The sequence below is a fragment of the Manis javanica genome, chromosome 2 (assembly GCF_040802235.1).
Source record: "Manis javanica isolate MJ-LG chromosome 2, MJ_LKY, whole genome shotgun sequence".
Taxonomy (NCBI): Eukaryota; Metazoa; Chordata; class Mammalia; order Pholidota; family Manidae; genus Manis; species Manis javanica.
Window position 1 is genome coordinate 69,488,537 of NC_133157.1, and position 18,664 is coordinate 69,507,200.

Here is an 18,664-nt window from a genome sequence, read left to right on the forward strand (position 1 = left end):
GCAGGGCAGCCCAGGGCATTTGCACCTGACTATGAGATGAGGCCCATCATTTCAAAGGACAAAGAAGAAAAAGAGGCAGCTGGGTGTACCCTGCATACTATTCAATCTCAGGAGAACTATTCTCTGATAAGAAGTAATTTTTTGCTTAGGAAGCAATCTCTGAACTTTACTTTTTTGGTTTCAACCTGTATTATCTATTGATTTGCAGATTCTAGCATATCAACTATTTTTACACAAATTCTTTTCTATTTTAAAAATCAGCAGTGTGTATAGTTTGACTACTATTTGACATCCCTTAGGTGTATTAATATTGTTTTTTGGGAATGTCGAGCCAAGAATGCTTGCTTTTAGATTAGCCAAGTGACCTTAGCCCACACAGATATTATTCCCTGGTCACTTGATTTTAAACACCATGGCTTTGCATCATGCTGATTTCCCACGTGTAGAATAGATGTTCACTCTGATTGCAATTTAAGGAGAAATTGGAATGCTCTCTTGTTTCTTCTTTTACTAACTGGCTTCCTAGAAATATTCTGCCAAACAATGTTAGAAATTTCACAATAAGAAAATACTTCCGTGATCCCATGAACGGGGTCCAAAATAGTCACTCTGGTAATGCAGTGCTGCTCCAATGCAAAGTTCAGGATGTTAGCCTGGGGAGCCGCTGGGAGGACTGAAGCCAGTCCCCAGCCCTAGTGTATTGGAATCGGAGCCGCCATAGGAATGTGTTCACGGTGACTCACTCAGTGCTCAGCAGTCTGGTCCTTTGGGTTGCTTACTGAACTCTCCCTGTGTTCCTCCTTCACTGTATAAGGACCTATCAGGTTTTTTCTTTACTCCTTGTCAAAAAGGTGGAAAACACTTGTGTAATGGGGAGTAGGAAGACCATGAAAAAGAGAATAAATGGAGAGGAAAAGAAAAGGTCTCAGCAAATAGGGATAAACACCAGTTTTTGGCTGAAACAGTTTGTTCAATTAAAAGACCAAATAGGCTGAGGGAAAGACCTTGAACTAATTACCAAAGGTCTGAGGATCTTAGAGAACCAGTGTAGTGATCTTGGACATAGCGTTTAATGTTTATCTCAAGTTCTGCTCTGTAAAATGCAAAGTACTGTGACATTGAATAAAGGAAACCTCATTTAAAGTAGAGTTCAGAGGCCAGAAGGGGGAGTTCTCACACCTTATCACTCCTGACCATCCTCTGCTGACCCACTAGGAAGAGGTGGAACCCTGCATTCCTAACCAGAAGAATTCTATACTTTACTACCCCAGCAGGAGGAAGAAAGATTTCTCTTTGCCCAGCAGCAGCCCAGCCAATGAGAGACTGTCACAACTCAGCCAATGAAAAGCCACTTTTACTCCAATGCCTTTTTGTTTATAACAGCCCCTCCCAATTCTCCCCTCTCTTCTATTAAAGAGTGGCCCTCTCCTTTGTTCTCCAGATTTGCCTATGGTTTTGCCATAACTTGCATGTCCTGAATTGCAATTCTTTGCTATTCCCCAAATAAAGCCATTTTGCTGGTAAAATAACTGACAGTTCTATTTTTAAATTTCACAGTACTGTGGCTGCCCTGCCTGCCTCTGGCTGGTTGTGAGATCCAAATTTATATTTCTGAAGACTCTCCAAAAAACATACTGTGCTCTAGGAAGGTACTCGATTGTTATGGGGTTGTCACCATACATAAATCCTGGTTCAAAATCTACTGGGAAAGAAGTCAGATACAAAAGAAAAGTACATAGAACTGAATTAATATTTGTGAGACATATCAAGAATAGTGGAGTTGCCACCTGGCAGTTTTGCTGGTAGCAATTCTGTTGCTGCTATTACAGAGCTGAGGATATCCCAGTCGGCCCACCTCTTCTGGGGGAACTGTGGCGTTGCTCTGGATCACACTGGTCTGTGATAGGCAGTAAGTTGGGTTTCTTCTTGGTTACTTCCCTGTTGATTGACGGTTCTCAGGAAACATAAGATTCAACGGTTCAGGGAAGACAATGTCGCTAAATAACAGGGTTCCTAGTCCATTTCTTCCAAATCTCACAACATCCCTGTGAAATGTCGTTAAAGAAAACTGCAGCAATGGAGTCTCCAAGAGGTCAATACATTGTTGACAGTGAAGCTGAGCATGGATCTCAGATTGATGTAACTTCAAAGTCACCACTTTGGATATCCACACTCCTACATCAGGCTCCCCAGGGTACTAACACCTAAGGGGAGTGATGAGGGCTGGGGAGGTGGTGGGTGGTGGTGGGAATGAACTGAGGTGGGTAAGAGTAGAGGAGGAGTGAATTGCATTTATTAGGCACCTAGTAGACATTTTACATAGATAGCCTCAATTAATACAATAACTCAGTGAAATAGGTAGTATCATATCCCCATTTAAAAATGAGAAAACTGAGATTCAAAGGACTAAATAAGTCACCTAAGCTCACTTAATAAATAAGTGGTGGAGTCAAGACCAGGCTGCACATCTGTTTGATTCTATGACCGCAGTTTGCCATTATTTCCCCAACTTTAGATGTTACACATGGTACCCATACACATGGCACACCAAAACCCGTAGCGATTTTGTCCAATCTGGCAACCTGTACTGTAATTACTTAAATTAAAGAAAAATACAACTCTTTAAAACTTTTAAACTTAAACTCAAATTATTAACTAGAAAACTGTACAAAACTATAAACAAGAAACCAACTATGCCAAATCTATAAAAGAGAAACCAGCACTCCTTGCTGTAAACAGGAAGAAACCATAAATGTAACTACATTACAAAAAGAGTAATGTTAGATTCTAGCTACTGACTCTTGCCTGAAGCAGGTTCTAACTCTGGGGTCTCCTCTCTCTTTGTTCAAAAGAGAAATTAGCAAGGTTACTAAATTTTGTAATACCATGTTGAGAAGGTTGCCTTGACTTAAGAAGGATTGAAAAAACAGAAGTAATTTTCTCACTCTAATTAAGTGTAGCTCAGTGCTGTTTAATGCAGTGTCTGTAAGATAGCTAACATCATCCCCTGAACCATCCAAAGACAGCTCACACTTCACCAGTTGCTCACATCCAGTGTTTTTTAATTTAGTCTTTACCAGTCTTCTTAGCTGCCTTGAAGAATAGTGGGATGATGAACGTGGTGGAAAAAGAAGACCTAAGACAATCACACCATTTTCAAATCCTGGAGGGCTGACATGTAGGAGATAGTACTGATTTCTTCTTTTTTGATTAAGAAAGGCAAACTTGAACAAATTATGTGACATTTTGAAATGCAACTTTCAGCTCAATATAACATAAAACATAAACATTAAAGTTAACAAAGGCAATGGTTCTTGTTCAAAGAACTGAGTTTGCTGTGGTGAAAACTAATAGCAGACCATCTTCTGAGATTGATATCAAAGAAATCATTTTATTGTTTGAGGGACTGGAGTCCAATTTCAGATCCTTTAGAACTTTAAGATGATTTTCAATGCCATCATTCGCTATGACTCCATGATTCTTCTTGTAAAACAAAGATCACTGGACATGTAAGATCCTGGAGCTGAGAATCTTATTCTAGACAAAGATTTTTCAGGCTTAGCACTACTGATGCTTTGGCCTGGATAATTCTTTGTTGTGGGGGGCTGTCCTGTGCACTGCAGATTTGCTTAGGAAGTATCCCTGGACCCTACCCACTACATAGTGGTAACCCCCACCCCCAAACTTTTGACAACTAAAAATATCTCTAGATATTGCCAAATGTACCCTAGGGTGCAGACCACCTTTGGTTGAGAATCACTGCCCCAGATCCAATTCTCTCTGTGCATATCTACTCTTCTGAGACAGAAATCAATAAGAAGTTTTTAAAATATTTATACCTCATGTATACCTTTACCACTGCACTTAATGCATCTAACAAGCCCCTACTAAATATCTACAACATGCCAGCTGCTGCATTAAGCATGGTGGCTACAGTGGTAAAGGAGACAGACCCAGATCTCACAGAGCTCTGTCGTGGGTGGATGGGGAGAAGAGACAGATCTGTATATGGTTTATCACAGTTAGCCTGTGTTCCTGTCTGTTTCCACCATTACCTTGTGCTCTTCTTAAGTGTGAGAATCATGTCATTTTAATCTTTTAACTTCGAGGGTCTAGCTGAGTGCCTGGAATAGTGCTGAGTAGGTGCTCAGCAATATTTGCTGAGTGAAGGAATGAGAGTGTAGGGGATTGGAGAAGGGCAGGAAGTGGTAACATACCCAGCACATTAAACAACTATACCAAAATCAAGCATATTTAAAAGATTGGGGAAGGAGAAAAATTTGTACAGTTAAGCTTTTATTAGGTCTTATGAAACATTAATATCATTGCATCTTCCCATGAGTTTCATTGTGAGTTGTTTGTTTTTATGAGCATAATCTCTTACCCTAACACACTTAGGGATATAAAAGAAATATGGAGCAGATATGGCCTGCCATCCCTCTTTCTAACACTTTACCTCAAGGTTAACAAGTAAAGATTTGACCCACAGTAGTGATCAAAGCAGAGCTTTTTGTGGTGGCTCATTTGAACCAGGTGTTTTGATATATTTTGTCAAACTGCACCTTTATTGGATTGCCTTTGCCACCTCCAGGATGGCATGAGGGCTGGGTAAAGATTGTGAAGGTCAGTGATGGAGTTGACATTGTTATGCAATGTGTTTTAGAGCATTAAAATATCTTTCCACTGAAATAACCATATTAATATATTCCAAATCTGGAAATGACTATAATTTCCATAAAGTAAGTACATGGCAAATGGAGAAATTCCTAAGGACCCTAAAAATGTTAAATGCCTCTCTTCTAAGTCATAGTGGCTGAATCTCTGACCTCAAAGTATGTATTGATGTCCTTTTCAGAGAAGAGCACTCTACAAATAAACATTAAAAGAGTAGTTCCACTATACACTTTGCTTTTTAAAAGTTCCCTTCTGCTTGACTCTCAGTGTGAGGACAGGGACCGTATCATGCTTATTTTAATATCCTGCACAGTGCATAGCACATTATCATACTCACAGTAGGCACAAGACATGCTACAATGTAATTATTTGATATACAATATGTATTCTGTCATACTTTATCAGTATTTATGCCTAATATATTTCTAGTCATGTCTGCACTTATCATTCCAGTGAGTTAATAACCTTGAGTAAACAAACTTTCACCCATTGCACCCTAATAAACATCTTCTGTTCTTGTACCTAGCATTGATTAACCTTCTCTGGACATAAGAGAATAAGATCCTCAGCTCCAGGATCTTAACCTTCTCTCTTTATCTCAGTTTGTCTAGGAAACCACCCCCTTCCTCATTCTCAGCTTCTGGGGTTCAGGTCTCCACTCCCATCCTTGAAGTGGAGCATGTGATTCAGGGCAGTATATTCCCATTTCACTCACTATATTATTGCCTTGCTACAAGGATAGTTTTGTAGGACCCCTGCCTCCATTTTGTGCCCTCCATCTTGAATAACTATGTCCCCTACATGACCCTTGCCTCCATCTTGAATAACTAATGACCTCCTGCTTCCAATTTGTGTCCACCATCTTGAATAACTATGTGCCTCCATTTTGTGTCCCCCATCTTCAATAACTATGTGCCTCCATTTTGTTCTGTGTCCTCCATCTTGAGTAAGAAGTTTTCTGCTCAAGCCACGCCCAATTTCCAAAAGTATAAAAGCAAAAAGGGAACTTCGTTCAGGGTCTCAGACTGAGTCCTGTGTTTTGACAGGCCACTGAGACCCTAGTTCAAACTAGCAATAAGGATCTGTTTTGCTCTTACATCTCACGACTGAGGCTGGTGACAGCAGCTCCACTCGGGGAACTCAAGGAAACGGGGCACAACAGTTTCAGGACTAGATATTGGTCCAATTGGGAAAATAAGGCAATGAGTTGTTTTTTGTTTGTTTTGTTTTGTTTTTTCCCATGCAACTTTAGGGGGAAGATTGCTTGGTTTTTCCCTCACTAGAGTTGGAGAGAGTATAAATTCTATAGCTGTTACCACCATCCTATAGCCATGAGGAGAGAGAGGTCAGACAATGGAGTTTGTGTGAGGAGGTGGGAGGAGGGGAAGTGGGGGAGGAGATGTGGAAGACGGAGAGGGAGTAGCGCAGTTGGGTGCTGTAGAAACTGATTTACCTGCAACCACATTGCACCACGAGCCAGTGCATGGATTTTGGTTATGTGAGACCGTATGTTCTCCTTTGGCTTAAGTGGTTTGAATGAATTTTCTGCCACTTTCAACTAATAGTCTTTACTTAAACATGCTATTTCTAACAATTCACAAAGTCTTAACAGAATTTAACCTGAGAGAGATTGCATGGGCTAAATAAAATGTTACATCTGCTTTTGGTTTGAATTATGTTTATATGACAGTACTAGGCAGTTCATGTTGATCAGAAGCTCTGATTGGTAGTTAATTTGTCTTTAATGAAAAATGGGGAAACAATCCATTCAACAACTATTTGAGTGTCTATCTTGTCTTCTTGATGAATAAAATATTTTATAACTTGAAGTCTAATTAGGAAAAAAGAAATCAGTTTTTGAGAGTAAAGAAGTATGGAACCTGTGACAGTTTGTGACTTCCCATCTTGAAGATGAAGAAACCAAGGCCTGAAGAGGTGGAAAGACTTTCCCAGGGCATCATTGGCTACTTCATGAGCTGGAATGGGGATCTTTAGATATTGATTCTATCTAAGTGCTTATCCCTTGATATTAAATGTAGGAAAATATAATGCATGTTAGGGCCGAAATGTAGACAAAGTAATACCAGGTCAATAGTATTTGCTTTGAGCTTGCTGTCATGGCAGGAAGTGCTATTAACTAATGTCTGCTAAGGTGCTATATGATTCTAAGGGTCAGCAGTATGAGGTGGTGATGGAGATAGCTACTTACATGGTACGGAAATCTTTCCATTCAGGAAAAAATCTTCCTGTACCAGCCTAGCATAAAACCTAATTCAAATAGAAGCACAAGCCTCTTGTTTTGAAGTTTTCCTTTCTTCATTAGAATTCAGGTAAAATATTGCCTTTTTTCAGATTTCTCTAAATTTAATTGCTATCCTATGAAGTAGAGGTAGCTTTTCTCTAGCTTACTTTTCCCTTCTGCAAACTACTAGTTTATCATCTTCTGTCTCTTTTTATATTTGAACTTTTTTCCAAAAAACTTCAGGGGTCCTACTGGTGATATATCTGAGTAGTAGGTATGAGCATTTTAAAAAATATTCATTTTAAAAAATGAACATATGTCAATTTTACAAAAGTAAAAAAAAGTAGCTACATAAAAACAGACATTTCTTTAAAACAAATGATGTTAAATCATACACCTCTGCATTGGTCTCCAGATGTGCACTTTAGCTTTAAAGTGCCTTTTATTATATTTATATCACTTAAACTTTGGTATGTAGTATATGATACATATGATATATGATAACATGCTATTCACCAATCCGGGAGCTGTTATGGTAACACTATGAAAACTATTATTTCCTACTCCTAGACTGAAAGGATTCTCTCCAAGGAAGAGAGAAGATTTGTGCAAGTTGCATATGGGCAGGACAGTATCCACAGTGCTTAGCATGGTGCACACCACGATTCAGTTTTCTGATAAATACTGGTTGAATGAACAAACAGAAGAAAATATACAGGGACTCGCACTATATTCTCATAAAAATCAACTAAATGAGGATTGAGCCTTCTCTGTTGCTAGTAAATGCAGAAGTGAGATACTCACAGCCATAACTACTGCTACAGATAAAGCGATTTTGGAGGGCCATGTTGCTCCTCTGATGGGTATGCAAACCTGCATTCGCACTTAAGAACTAGAAAATTGACGTCATTATGATTTGCTATCCATTAAGGCTTCCTCCTCAAAAGAACACATTTTTAAAAGGCAGGCATTTATCCCATCTCAGGTTTTTGGTGTCTTTTTATTTTTTCCCCTAAAGCATAACAAGCTTGTCAGAGTTTCCATGGTGAGCATGGGGCACCATGGAAACTGATAGATTTAGCTACACGAAAAGAATAAATAAAATAGGCAGGCATTTATTTCACTCTGCTGTGATAACTTCTCTCCTGGATGGAAAAGGAGAGTGGCTTCTCATTTTACCCACCTGTCCTTCACTCTCTATGCCTCGTGAAAACATGAGTTATTTCACTGGGTCATCTTACTGACCTATGCTGATTGTTCTTCGCCTCAAGGTCCATTATTCCTACTTTGGTTTTACTTCAGGGTAGATCTGTGCATCACTGGCAACTGTTGGAAAACCATGTAAAATGTGATCATTGTGAATGACAATTCACAATTGAGGGACCCGATGAGTCACGGCGAAACTGAATGGCAAATCCTTCACAGTTGACTGTGATGAGACTGCGCGGAAACAGAGTCAAGACCAGGTCCGTCCCATGCTAACTGAATCGGCAAGCCAACCCTCCTGAACCTCGGTTTCCCCATGTCTGAAATGGTTAGAATACATCCTCCTCCTACGTTGAGCCTACATTTTGAGGTTCAAAATGACATGGTAGAAGAGGAAGACTTTTTAAAACAATCAAGGTCTACTAGTAGGAGAGACTGACCAGCTGCAGGTACAACGATGCTCATAAGGCAGCCAAATGACCAAACCCATCCTGCCATGGTCCTATCCTTTGCCTCAGGCAATTAGAGTTCAGAATATGCTGGTCCCACCCAGGAGTTGGGGAATTTTAAGACTACTTGGCTTGATCTCAAGAAGGGAGAAATGTGATCTTAAGAAATGAAGCTTTTCAACTTTTCTGTATGTTTGGAAATTTGCATAATAAAAAGGTGTAAAATTAAGTAAGTGAACTAAAGCTCTTTCTTAAGACTCTGAGTCCCAGCAGTAGCACACACTCTCTCTAGCCTCTTGTTTTTTTATTGCTAAAATGTAGGCGATAGAACCATCTCTTGGAATTCAACATTTGTATAAGCCTATTGAGCAGGCAATGTGTTAAGGGGATACAGAGAAAGAAAAAAATGGCAGAGATCTGGTCCTTAAGAAGACTACAATCTTCTGGGGGAGATAGACTAAGAAACAATGATAGCACCCACAAACTCAGGGAAGAGCACTTAACACCTGAGAGAGAAGAGGTGTAAAGATTTCCTGGAGGGGGTGGGAGTGGGCAATTAGCAGAAGCATTTAGCCTGCAGCTGGGTAGTCAAGTGAGGCAGGCATGGTGTAAGCTGGTGTAACACCACTGCGGGCAGAGAGATGGGAGACCAAGAGCAACGCAGATGCATAGTATATGGGATTCTGGAGGGAGAAGGGCCCAAAGAGGCAAGTCAGGCCTCCAGCAAGCTCCATACCGAAGGGAGTCTGTTTTCTTTGGAAAGAAGTAATAAGTGAAGCTGCACATGGTTTTTGGGTTTCCTTTTGAGAAATCAAATTGGTAAGGGGTTGGCAGGAGCTATTGCTGACAGGGATTAAGTGATCCTAGAGAAAAGCAGTGAATTGTACAGTGCATAATAATCTTGAAGGCTCTTTCAGTTCTAATATTGCATGAATTTAAACACGGGCTATAGAAAGAGATGAAGAGTAGGAACTGCTACTTCCTCGAGCCTTCGGAAGCACAGTAAATACCATTTGTTGCGCACTTTGCCTGGGTCAGAATAACCACACTGACTAGAGGCTGGCTGGGGATGTGTTTGGGCTGTTTCAATGGTGAATATAAAAGCTGGACACCCCTTTCTTCCTCCAGGAGCCTCGAGAATGTTTCCCTGGGGATGCCAGGATGGGAGTCACAGTTGCAGGAGGACCAGCAATTGAAAGGCGTTTTAAGTCAGAGGGGGAGAATGGGTGATGGTCTTAGGGGAGCCAAGATTTCCTGACGTGTGGCTTAGCTGAAGGTACTGGATCCTTAGCCAGGTACCTAAACTTGCTGGAGAATGGCAGCACACCTCTGCACTGCTCGGAAGAGCCAACACTTACCTGCAGAGTGCTAATGCCATGTCCCCTGGAGGTCCATGGCCATTCCTTCTGTTTAAGAAAATTAACTTTATTTAAAGCTACATAATGATTACTCATTCCATAAACCATACATGCCAATGTCAATAAGCATCAAAATGAATTCCCTAGCAATTTCATTATCTCAACAGAATGATAATCCAAGTCTTGTATACCTTTTTAATTCTAGCCTATATGATTTTAGCCAGAGCATAAATGCTATTTTAAAAAAACTTAACATTTTATATGTGATTCCCACATGGCTACATATTACTATTAAAAAAATAATTGCAGAATATGCTACCAAGAAGATATATTCTAATTCATTAAACTATTCTGAACTGTTGGACATTAAGGCTGCTTGCATTAAAAAAATTATACATATATTAGCTGAATCTGTTTTAGGGAATCAGTATATCTTTTGAAAACATTTAGCTGTTTGCTCTTTTGAACTAAAATCCAGACATTTTCCTCACTTTTCTTTCTGAGATGTGTGTGTACACAAGCATAGGTCAAGAGGATGTTTCCACTGCACAGCTCATTGGGACTTCAAGGAGGGAGTGTGATCTGCAGAATCAGGGGAAAGGGACAGGGAGAAAGGGCTACCATCTCCAAGAGGCAACTGCAAGCCTCTTACCTTCAAGGCTTTGTAATTCTGCATCCCTGGTAGGGTGACTAACCATCTCAGTGTGCCTGGGACTGTGGCGTTTCCTTGAGGTGAAGGAACCGAGGAGAGAATGAATCATTTATATAAGGTAGGCCTGAGTCATAAAAGCAGCAGTTCAGAGAAAGCCTGCTCATGCACTGCTGTGAAACCTGTACCCTTTACGTGGGAGCCCAAATAGATATTTCACATTATTGTTCTGCCCCCACAAAAGCCTTTCATTCATTTATTCAATAAATATGAATAAACACCAGGCCCAGAAACACCAGGCACTGTTTTAGGCATAAGACCCTTGGGCTCTTGTTCCTAACATTTTTGTGCGTGTTTTGGGGAGCAGGAAGGAGAAATATATGAAATAACGTGAAATAAAGGAGGATGGATATGACATATGCAATGGCAGAAATAAGATGGATTAATGGATTAATGGAACAGAAACTCTGTGGGGAGGATGCTGCCAGTTTGGTGGTAGGAGAAGGTCACTCCAAAGAGCTGACATTGGAGGCACACCAGTGATGAGAAGAGCAGGTCATGTGAAGATCCGTAGGAGACATCAGTGGTAGAAGGAGCAGCATGTGCAAAGGCCCAGAGTGGAAACCAGTCCGTCTTCCTGGAGCAACTTAGTAAAGGACTTTGTGGATGTAGTGCAGGGAAGGGTTGCTGGGCAGTCTTAGCACCACTCAGTTCTCCTTCCATTTCCATAAATGAGGATGATAAAGATGCTGAGGTCCACCTGCACTGACCGTAGTTTCTCGATTCCTAATCCAGACTCTTTTCACCAAGCCACACCACACTGCCGTTCCTAGTTACTTGGCTCCAGTACTTAACTTTCTCCCCTTGTATAAATGGAAGTAATCCAAAGAGACTGCTTATTTTAGGTATGTGAAAGATTGGAGTTGAACCCTTTTGTAGATGGACACAATGTTTCCACTCACCTCAAAGTGAAGAGCGAAACTTTAGGGTCCAGATTAACCTCCAGTAGTGGGGCCCCCAATAATTCCGTGTGTACATAATATCAGGACCCATTGGGCAGCCCTCAGAAACTGAAAATGAAACTGATCTGTTAGGCAGGCAGTCCAGCGGCTCTTACACTGGTCCCTGAACTTGTGCTGGTTCAGAATGCGCAAGTGCTACAGGTTGAAGAGGTCCAGGGTTCGGCAGCAAATAGCCCTAAGAGTTTAAAGGGCAGAGAAAGCAGGTAGAATCACCACTACGCGTGCCAATTTGAGACAGGTGCAAGAGCTTGGCGGCAGGGAGCGAAAGCAAGTTTAATGATCAATTAGAAGTACCGGGCTGGACCCAGCGGCTCCTCCAGCTTCTTCCTTCATCTCCCGCCCCTCCTGGGTGGGTGACTCAGCCACTGTGCGTTGAAAGAGCTGTGATGAGAGCCGGGATTTTGGCAACTCAGAGTTAACATACCAAGAACTCCCGTAGGGGAGGAGAGAAAGACCACACCCAACAGAGCGCAGAGACGACTCAGAAAAATCCTATTGGCGCGGAAGAGCCAGGGAACCCGCCCCGGGGCGCGGCCTGCGGGGTTAGGCGTTAGCCCGGGAAAGCGGGGGCAGGACCATCCGGACAAGCGCCCACTCTGCAGCCCTCCCGGCCGCACGGAGCCCTCGCCGCGCCTCCGCCCCGTGCGACCTCCTCCGCCCGCCGACCCCGCGCTGCGCCCCGCCGCTGACTTGTGTGTCGCCTCGATGCAGTCCCTGGCGCACATCTTCCGGGGGACGTTCGTCCACTCCACCTGGACCTCCCCCATGGAGGTGCTGCAGGATCACCTCCTCGGCGTGAGCGACAGCGGCAAAGTAAGCGGGCGCGGGGTCAGGCGCTCCTGCGTGCGCGCGGACAGGTGGAAGGGATCCCGCTAGGTGCGCTGCGGCGTCTGGAGTTCCGCTCCGGAGTTGAACTTGAGTGGCCCTTGGGGAACGCCAGGAGAACCCTGGCGCTAGGTTCCTGGGCTGACCTGGTGGGAACATGTCCCCAGAAGCTGGGAGTCGCGGAGCACTCAGATCCGCTATTGCTTAGACAGCCGCCCCGGAGGGAAAGGGGGTCGAGACTATGCCCTAGCAAATCTTATGAGATCATTAATAAACCAGAACCTTGCTTCATTTATTTTGTATCTAGTGCCTGGCACAGTACCTGACATAGGCTAGGCTCATGATAAATTAGATAAAATTTATTCTGAAAGAAATAACAGAGGAAGGTGCACTTGATCAGTGTTTAGCAAAGAACTGATTTTTGTTCTTCTACCTTATCATTCAACAGAGGATATACCAATGATACAGACTAGACAACGTGTAATACTAGAAAGGATAGTCCAAGAAAAATTATTTCCCCCACACCCAGCCATTTGCATCAAAACAAGGCATTCCATTTTAAGGTTCAAAATGTCTTCTGTGAGTGTATCTTCTTCACTTCCTTTTCCAAAACTAGGACTTCTACAAACGACAGGGAAACTCAATGCCTAATACTTACTGTTCCATGTATGATGCTATCTGCCGGCAGTGGCCTGGCCAGTTTGATAAGTGAAAGTCAATCCATTTTTGGAAGGAAAAACAAAGATGGGGATGGACTATTTTGAGCCTTTTCCCAACTATCAGTTTTCTTAGCAAAAATACACATATTTGTGACTTGTCAGCTTGAAGATACTATTTCTGCCTTAAAATGCTTCCGAGTCAGTGACAGCTGTGAATCGTGACTCTTACGTATGGGGATCACTAAACCCTGTTTTTATATGGTGCTTAAGAACTAACCTCTCCGTGCATATTCAGGGAAGTTTCTCTTGTGTTTCTAAGGTGAAGAGTCAGAGCTCCTCCAAATGGAGAGACTCCCTAGACCCTAAAACTGATGAATTATTGCTGTGTGTACTTGACTCTCAAGTTTCAGGGTCCCCTGGGGCTTGGGGCAAGTCCCAAGAAGCCAAGGAATTGCCAAACTGGGGAAAGAGGAGGGGTGTTGCTTAATCACAAGGCACTCTTCAACTCTTAGATTTCTTTTTAAAAGTTCATTTCCTGTATCCATAATATTAACTGGTAGGATAGCAGGCAAGAGAGTGGGTTTGAGGACTCTCTTTCACCAGTGGAGAGTAGTAAGAAAGGAAGTAATTTATATAAAAAATTACCTTCTCTGGGGGTTGTACAGAAGAAGAATAAAAGAATGTCCGGAACATACAATTAGTAGTTGAGTCAGGGAATCTATTCCTAACTAAGGATCATACTGAATTTATAAATTTAGAAAAATGCCATTCCCCCACAAGAGACAATTATCTAGGAATTGAATAGAAAGGTGAGTTAGTTACTCAAGCGGCTTAGATCTGTGGTATAAAACGCCCTAATCAGTGAATTGATAACAGTTTCAAGGGCGGGTGTGTCATATATGCAGTATTTCAAGACTTGATTTCCCCCATTTTGAAAGTGGGAATGCCTTGGCCTTTAGAGTTGCTGGGATGAATATCTTATTCATTTAAAAAATTTCAAGGTTCTTACAGGCAATTATATTCCTATGAAATAAATAAATATGCAGAATCACAGTTTTACCGAGCTCCTAAAGCTGTTCTCAAATCTTGGGATGAATCAGAAACATCTAGCGGTGCTTGTTAAAATGCAGGTTGCTGGGCATCGGTCCTCAGAGAAGCTGAATCTGTGATCAGCCCCCAGAAGTGGCATTCAACAAAGGCCCCAGGAGAGTCAGACACAGGTGGTGCGTGGATTACATTTTGGAGTAACCACAGTATATAGACCGCATGGTGGAACCAGTCGTATGAGATCTTGGGAGCGCAGTTCTCCCTGTCAAGCCTGGGTCTTGGGTAGCATCTCAGAGGGAGGCGACATGACTGCCTCTGCCTTCTCACTCTCCCGTCTAAACCTCATCCCTCATTTCGTGTAAGTTTACTCAGTCCCAGAGAATGATAATGATTAACTACTTTTAATTCATTAACTAAAGCTCACCCAAAACTAGGCTAATTAAAAAAATTATCCAGTCAACATTTTAGTATCAGGCATTTTAAATTCAGAGTTAGTTTTTCTATTCAAGTGCCATGTAGCTTTTAAAAGAAAGACTCCAGCAAATGTTATTTCATTTGCAGATATTTACTTAATTTTGAGACACTCTGTGCTCAAATGTTACTAAATTACCTGATTCTTCCCATATACAAAAAGGGTCAGCTTGACTTTAAAGATATATAAAGATGCTTTCGTTCTTTTAAGGCACACTTACCCAGAAGCAAGAGTGAAGAAGAGAATCAAATTTTCTTCTGCTGTGTATTAAATGAAATAATGATAAAAAATGTCTCACACTTAGTGTATACTTAACATGTACCCTGTCCATTCTGTCCTTTTCCTTCCCTCTGCCCCCAGCAAATCCTTAACTTTTGCTCACTGTAGTGTTTTGTATATTTCCACATGGTGGCACCCGTGCAGTCCAACAAGTGGAGAAGGAAGCCATGGCCTGGGATACCCTATGTGGGGAGTGGGGGGAGGTACTGGACCTCAGCTGTGCAGACTCCCTGCTCATGTCCTTGACCCACTGATGGATCTGGGAGGAAAGAAGTAAAGAGCATCTGCCAGGTATGCCCACACATGATATTCAGTATCAGTGTGTTCATGACAGTGTCATTATTCCCACTTATTCTGGGAAGTTGAGACTTGAGAAAGCATGCATTCAGAGATGGTGGTGTAGCTGGATTTTGAATTAACATGGCCAAAGCCCACGTTCTCTTCTCTAGAGCAGGCCACCTCCCTGAGGCACAGTTCCTGACCTCAAAGAACTCGCCCTTTTAAGCAAGGGAGCTGAGACTTGTACCTCTAATAAAAGGGGACTGATTCCTGGACCAAAGACTGGGCTCATTGCTGGAGAGACATTGTTGAACAAAGCATGCAACCCATGCCCTGCTCTTGGGAGGAGGATGATCTGGTGATACATTAACAGAATCTGCTATGATCTGTCAGAGCTTCAACTCATCTAGAGGTGGAGAGAAGGCTTTCCTGAGGCTGAACTGACATTGAAATTTTGATTTGAAGAAGAAGTTAAATAGATAAGGCAGGCTGGATTGGAGGTAGGGAAGGCGGGAAAGGCCCTAGGGTAGGAGAGAATGAAAACATCTGGTGGTTTGCGTCCAAAGCTACTGGAAAAGGAAAACACAAGATAAGGCAGGAAAGGTAGGCAGGGCAAGATCCTGGGGGGCATAGGGAGTGGGGCAGGGAGGGATTCGTCTGTGATCAAATTTTGCAATTTTAAAAGATAATTCTAGCTTCAGGATAAAAAATGCATTGGAGAGAAGTTGAGTGCAAGCAAGGGGATCAGACAGGACTTGTTGCAGTCCTTCTGGAAAAATGGGATGTGGTTTTGAAGAGAGGCTGGGTAGTGTGTCAGTTAAGCTATGAACTCGAGTGCCTGTATCACTTACTACCTATGTGAATCGATCAGTTTACTTAATATTTTTATTTCCAAGTTTGTAAAATAATTACTATAGTCTACCTCATAGGTTCTTGAGGGGTTTAAGGGAATTAATAATTGTGAAGTTCATAGGATAATGCCTTGCATGTAGCACATACCCAGTAAATGGCAGTTATTATCAGCAGTGATGGAGAAGGAGGTAGACAGTTTAAGTCACATCAACTGGATTTGGTGATAGGGTTACAGAGATGTACGCCAATGTATTAAATAGTTTGGTGGGATGCACATTTGCTGGTGATAGTTGAAAAGCTGGATGAAGGAAGCTAAAATTGAGTTAGACATTAAATAACACATAGGACTTGAACCTGCAGAAAGGGGTTAAATAGCCCTGGTTGAAGGGACTGAGTCAGTATTCTTCAATTCCTAAAACTGCTTGGAGGAGCAAGAGGTATATTTCAGTGGAGACAGCATTGTCATCTTGCTTTGTGAATCTGAATCATAAATCTTAGTGGTTCAGTATCATTCTTTCCTTCCTCTTGGGGAGGTGAAAGCCCACCTTCTTGCTAAGCTCAGGACCTCAGAATATCCTGCGATCCTGAAGAGGGAGTTTGGGCAAAGTCATTCCTTCTGAGGCTGCTGGATCAGTGCCTGCCTTTCATGAGAAACGTGTTCATGCCCAAGCATCATCCTGTGGAAGGCAGGTGGCTTTGTTCAGAGTGCGCATGGCGAACCCTGTTGGTCATCCTTGCAGTGGTCTTTCTGAATGATGTGCTGGATTTGATCGACCTGTGATACACTCAGTGCATGGATGCATCATGCCATGCCAGCCGTGGTAATCATTATTCCATTTGATGGACATTTATTTTGCCAACTTCTTGGTTGTTGAGGGTGGCCAGGATAACCTTCTGGCATGGGGGAAGTTGGCTCAGAGGCTTCTGGGAGATACTTTCCTTCTTAATAAATAGCCACAGAGATGGGGAGAGAGTCTGTCCTCATCCAGAATCTCTCCTGAGAGGAATGGCGCTTATGCTATGGCTGCTTGAGACTCTGAAGAAAGACTGGGAGGATTTCAGAGGCACCAAGAGGCCCTCTTTGAGTATCATTGGATATGCACATGAATAACATCACTGAATAATCAGCTGTCCCTGGAATTGCCTACTGTCTACTGCTTTGAGACTCCTTTTGTGAGATAATGGAAGATCTTTTCTGTCTATGCTTCTGTTAATTGTTAGAGGTTAACAATTACTCTGCTTTTCAAAGAACCCTTTTATTTTTCAAAGGATTGCTAGCTGCCCTTTTCTTTTCCCATTTCTATCTTCTCCTTATGGGCCCAAATGCCCGTATCTTTTCAGGCACCCATATTGGTAGCCAATCCCAGCCAATTTTCCTCAGGGATACCTTTGGGCACACTCCTTCCTATTGTTACTGGCCCCGTCCAGCTTTTCTTTTTTTTTTTTTTGGCCTAAAATATTAAGGAGCCTCCTGTTTTCTCTTCCCACATTATGTAACATCTCCTTCACATTATGGATGGTCACTTTCTTGGGACATGGATAGTATCATGTAACTTCTCTTTTTCAACTACCTGTGGCTCTCTACTGCCTCTAAGGTCTGAAGGCCCCTGGAAGACATTCTTTGGCCCCAATCCACTTCTCTAATATTTTCTCCTAGTCTTCCTTCCTTCTGGAAAATAGGAGTAACATTACCAGGACTGATTTGTACCATGAGGTATCCAGGTACCCATGAGCTGAGAGATGTCTGTCCATGCCAATTCATCATTGCTTCCCAGCACGTCATATCCTTTTATGGCCCCACTTCATTGGTGACAATCTCAGTCTGGAATAGTCCTCCTGACATATTCCCTTTTCTCCTCCCCCTCTGTCAAGATGAAATCTTGCTCCTCCTTCAAGGTCCAGTTCTGATGTCTGCTTCTTCCCTAAAGCTTCCCCAGTTGGAATAAATTACCCTTTGTTCTCCCATAAAATTTTACATATATATTCAAACCAGTGTTTTCCTGGTGGTTAAGAGTGTGGCTTCTGGAATTAGATGATATGGATTCAAATCCCAACTTTGCCACTTCTGTGGACAAATTTCCTAACATGTCTGTGCCTTCACACCCTCATTTTTGAAATGTGAACAATAACAGCCCTGTAGGAGTGGCGAGGCAGATGAGATAGTGTCTGTAAAGCACTTAGCACATATTGATTGTGCTCAGTAAATACTGGCTATTGTTGGTATTTTTCTTCCATTAAAGTAGTAATTTCATTTTTGCCTCTGATTATATCTAGCTTTAAAGAAAGTTTTCACTCACTGAGTTGATTTAAAGTTCTTTCACAAATGGGAGGTGAACTCGAGAGAATGTAACATTTATTAAGTTATACTGTGTGTCAGACACTCTACCAGACTCTTTGTAATCAGCAGTCCTGAGATGAGACCGTAGCAGTCGTCATCTCCTTTACCACCCCTGTTTTACAAAGGAAGAAATGGAGGCTCAGAGAGTTGTCTGAGATGGATGCAGTCACAGCAAGTGGCAAAGTCAGGATTCACCCCTGCTGTCTGATTTCCAAGGTCTACGCTCTTTTTCCGGGAGTTCCTGCTGCCTCCTGTCCTGAGGAGGACTGAAAACCTACTGTCCTTAGAGCCCCTCAACATTGCGTTACTGTTT

The 18,664-nt window shown here is 42.2% G+C and overlaps 1 protein-coding gene across 1 annotated transcript in view; it reads left to right on the plus strand.

Annotated features, from left to right (window-relative positions):
• Positions 1-12,132: 12,132 nt before the first annotated feature.
• GDA (guanine deaminase) overlaps positions 12,133-18,664 on the plus strand; it is a 73,745-nt gene continuing 67,213 nt past the window's right edge. Inside the window, exon 1 of the mRNA XM_036991295.2 lies at positions 12,133-12,413. Coding sequence (XP_036847190.2) covers positions 12,306-12,413 — 108 coding nt within the window. The 5' untranslated portion in view covers positions 12,133-12,305. The remainder of the gene's footprint in view (positions 12,414-18,664) is intronic.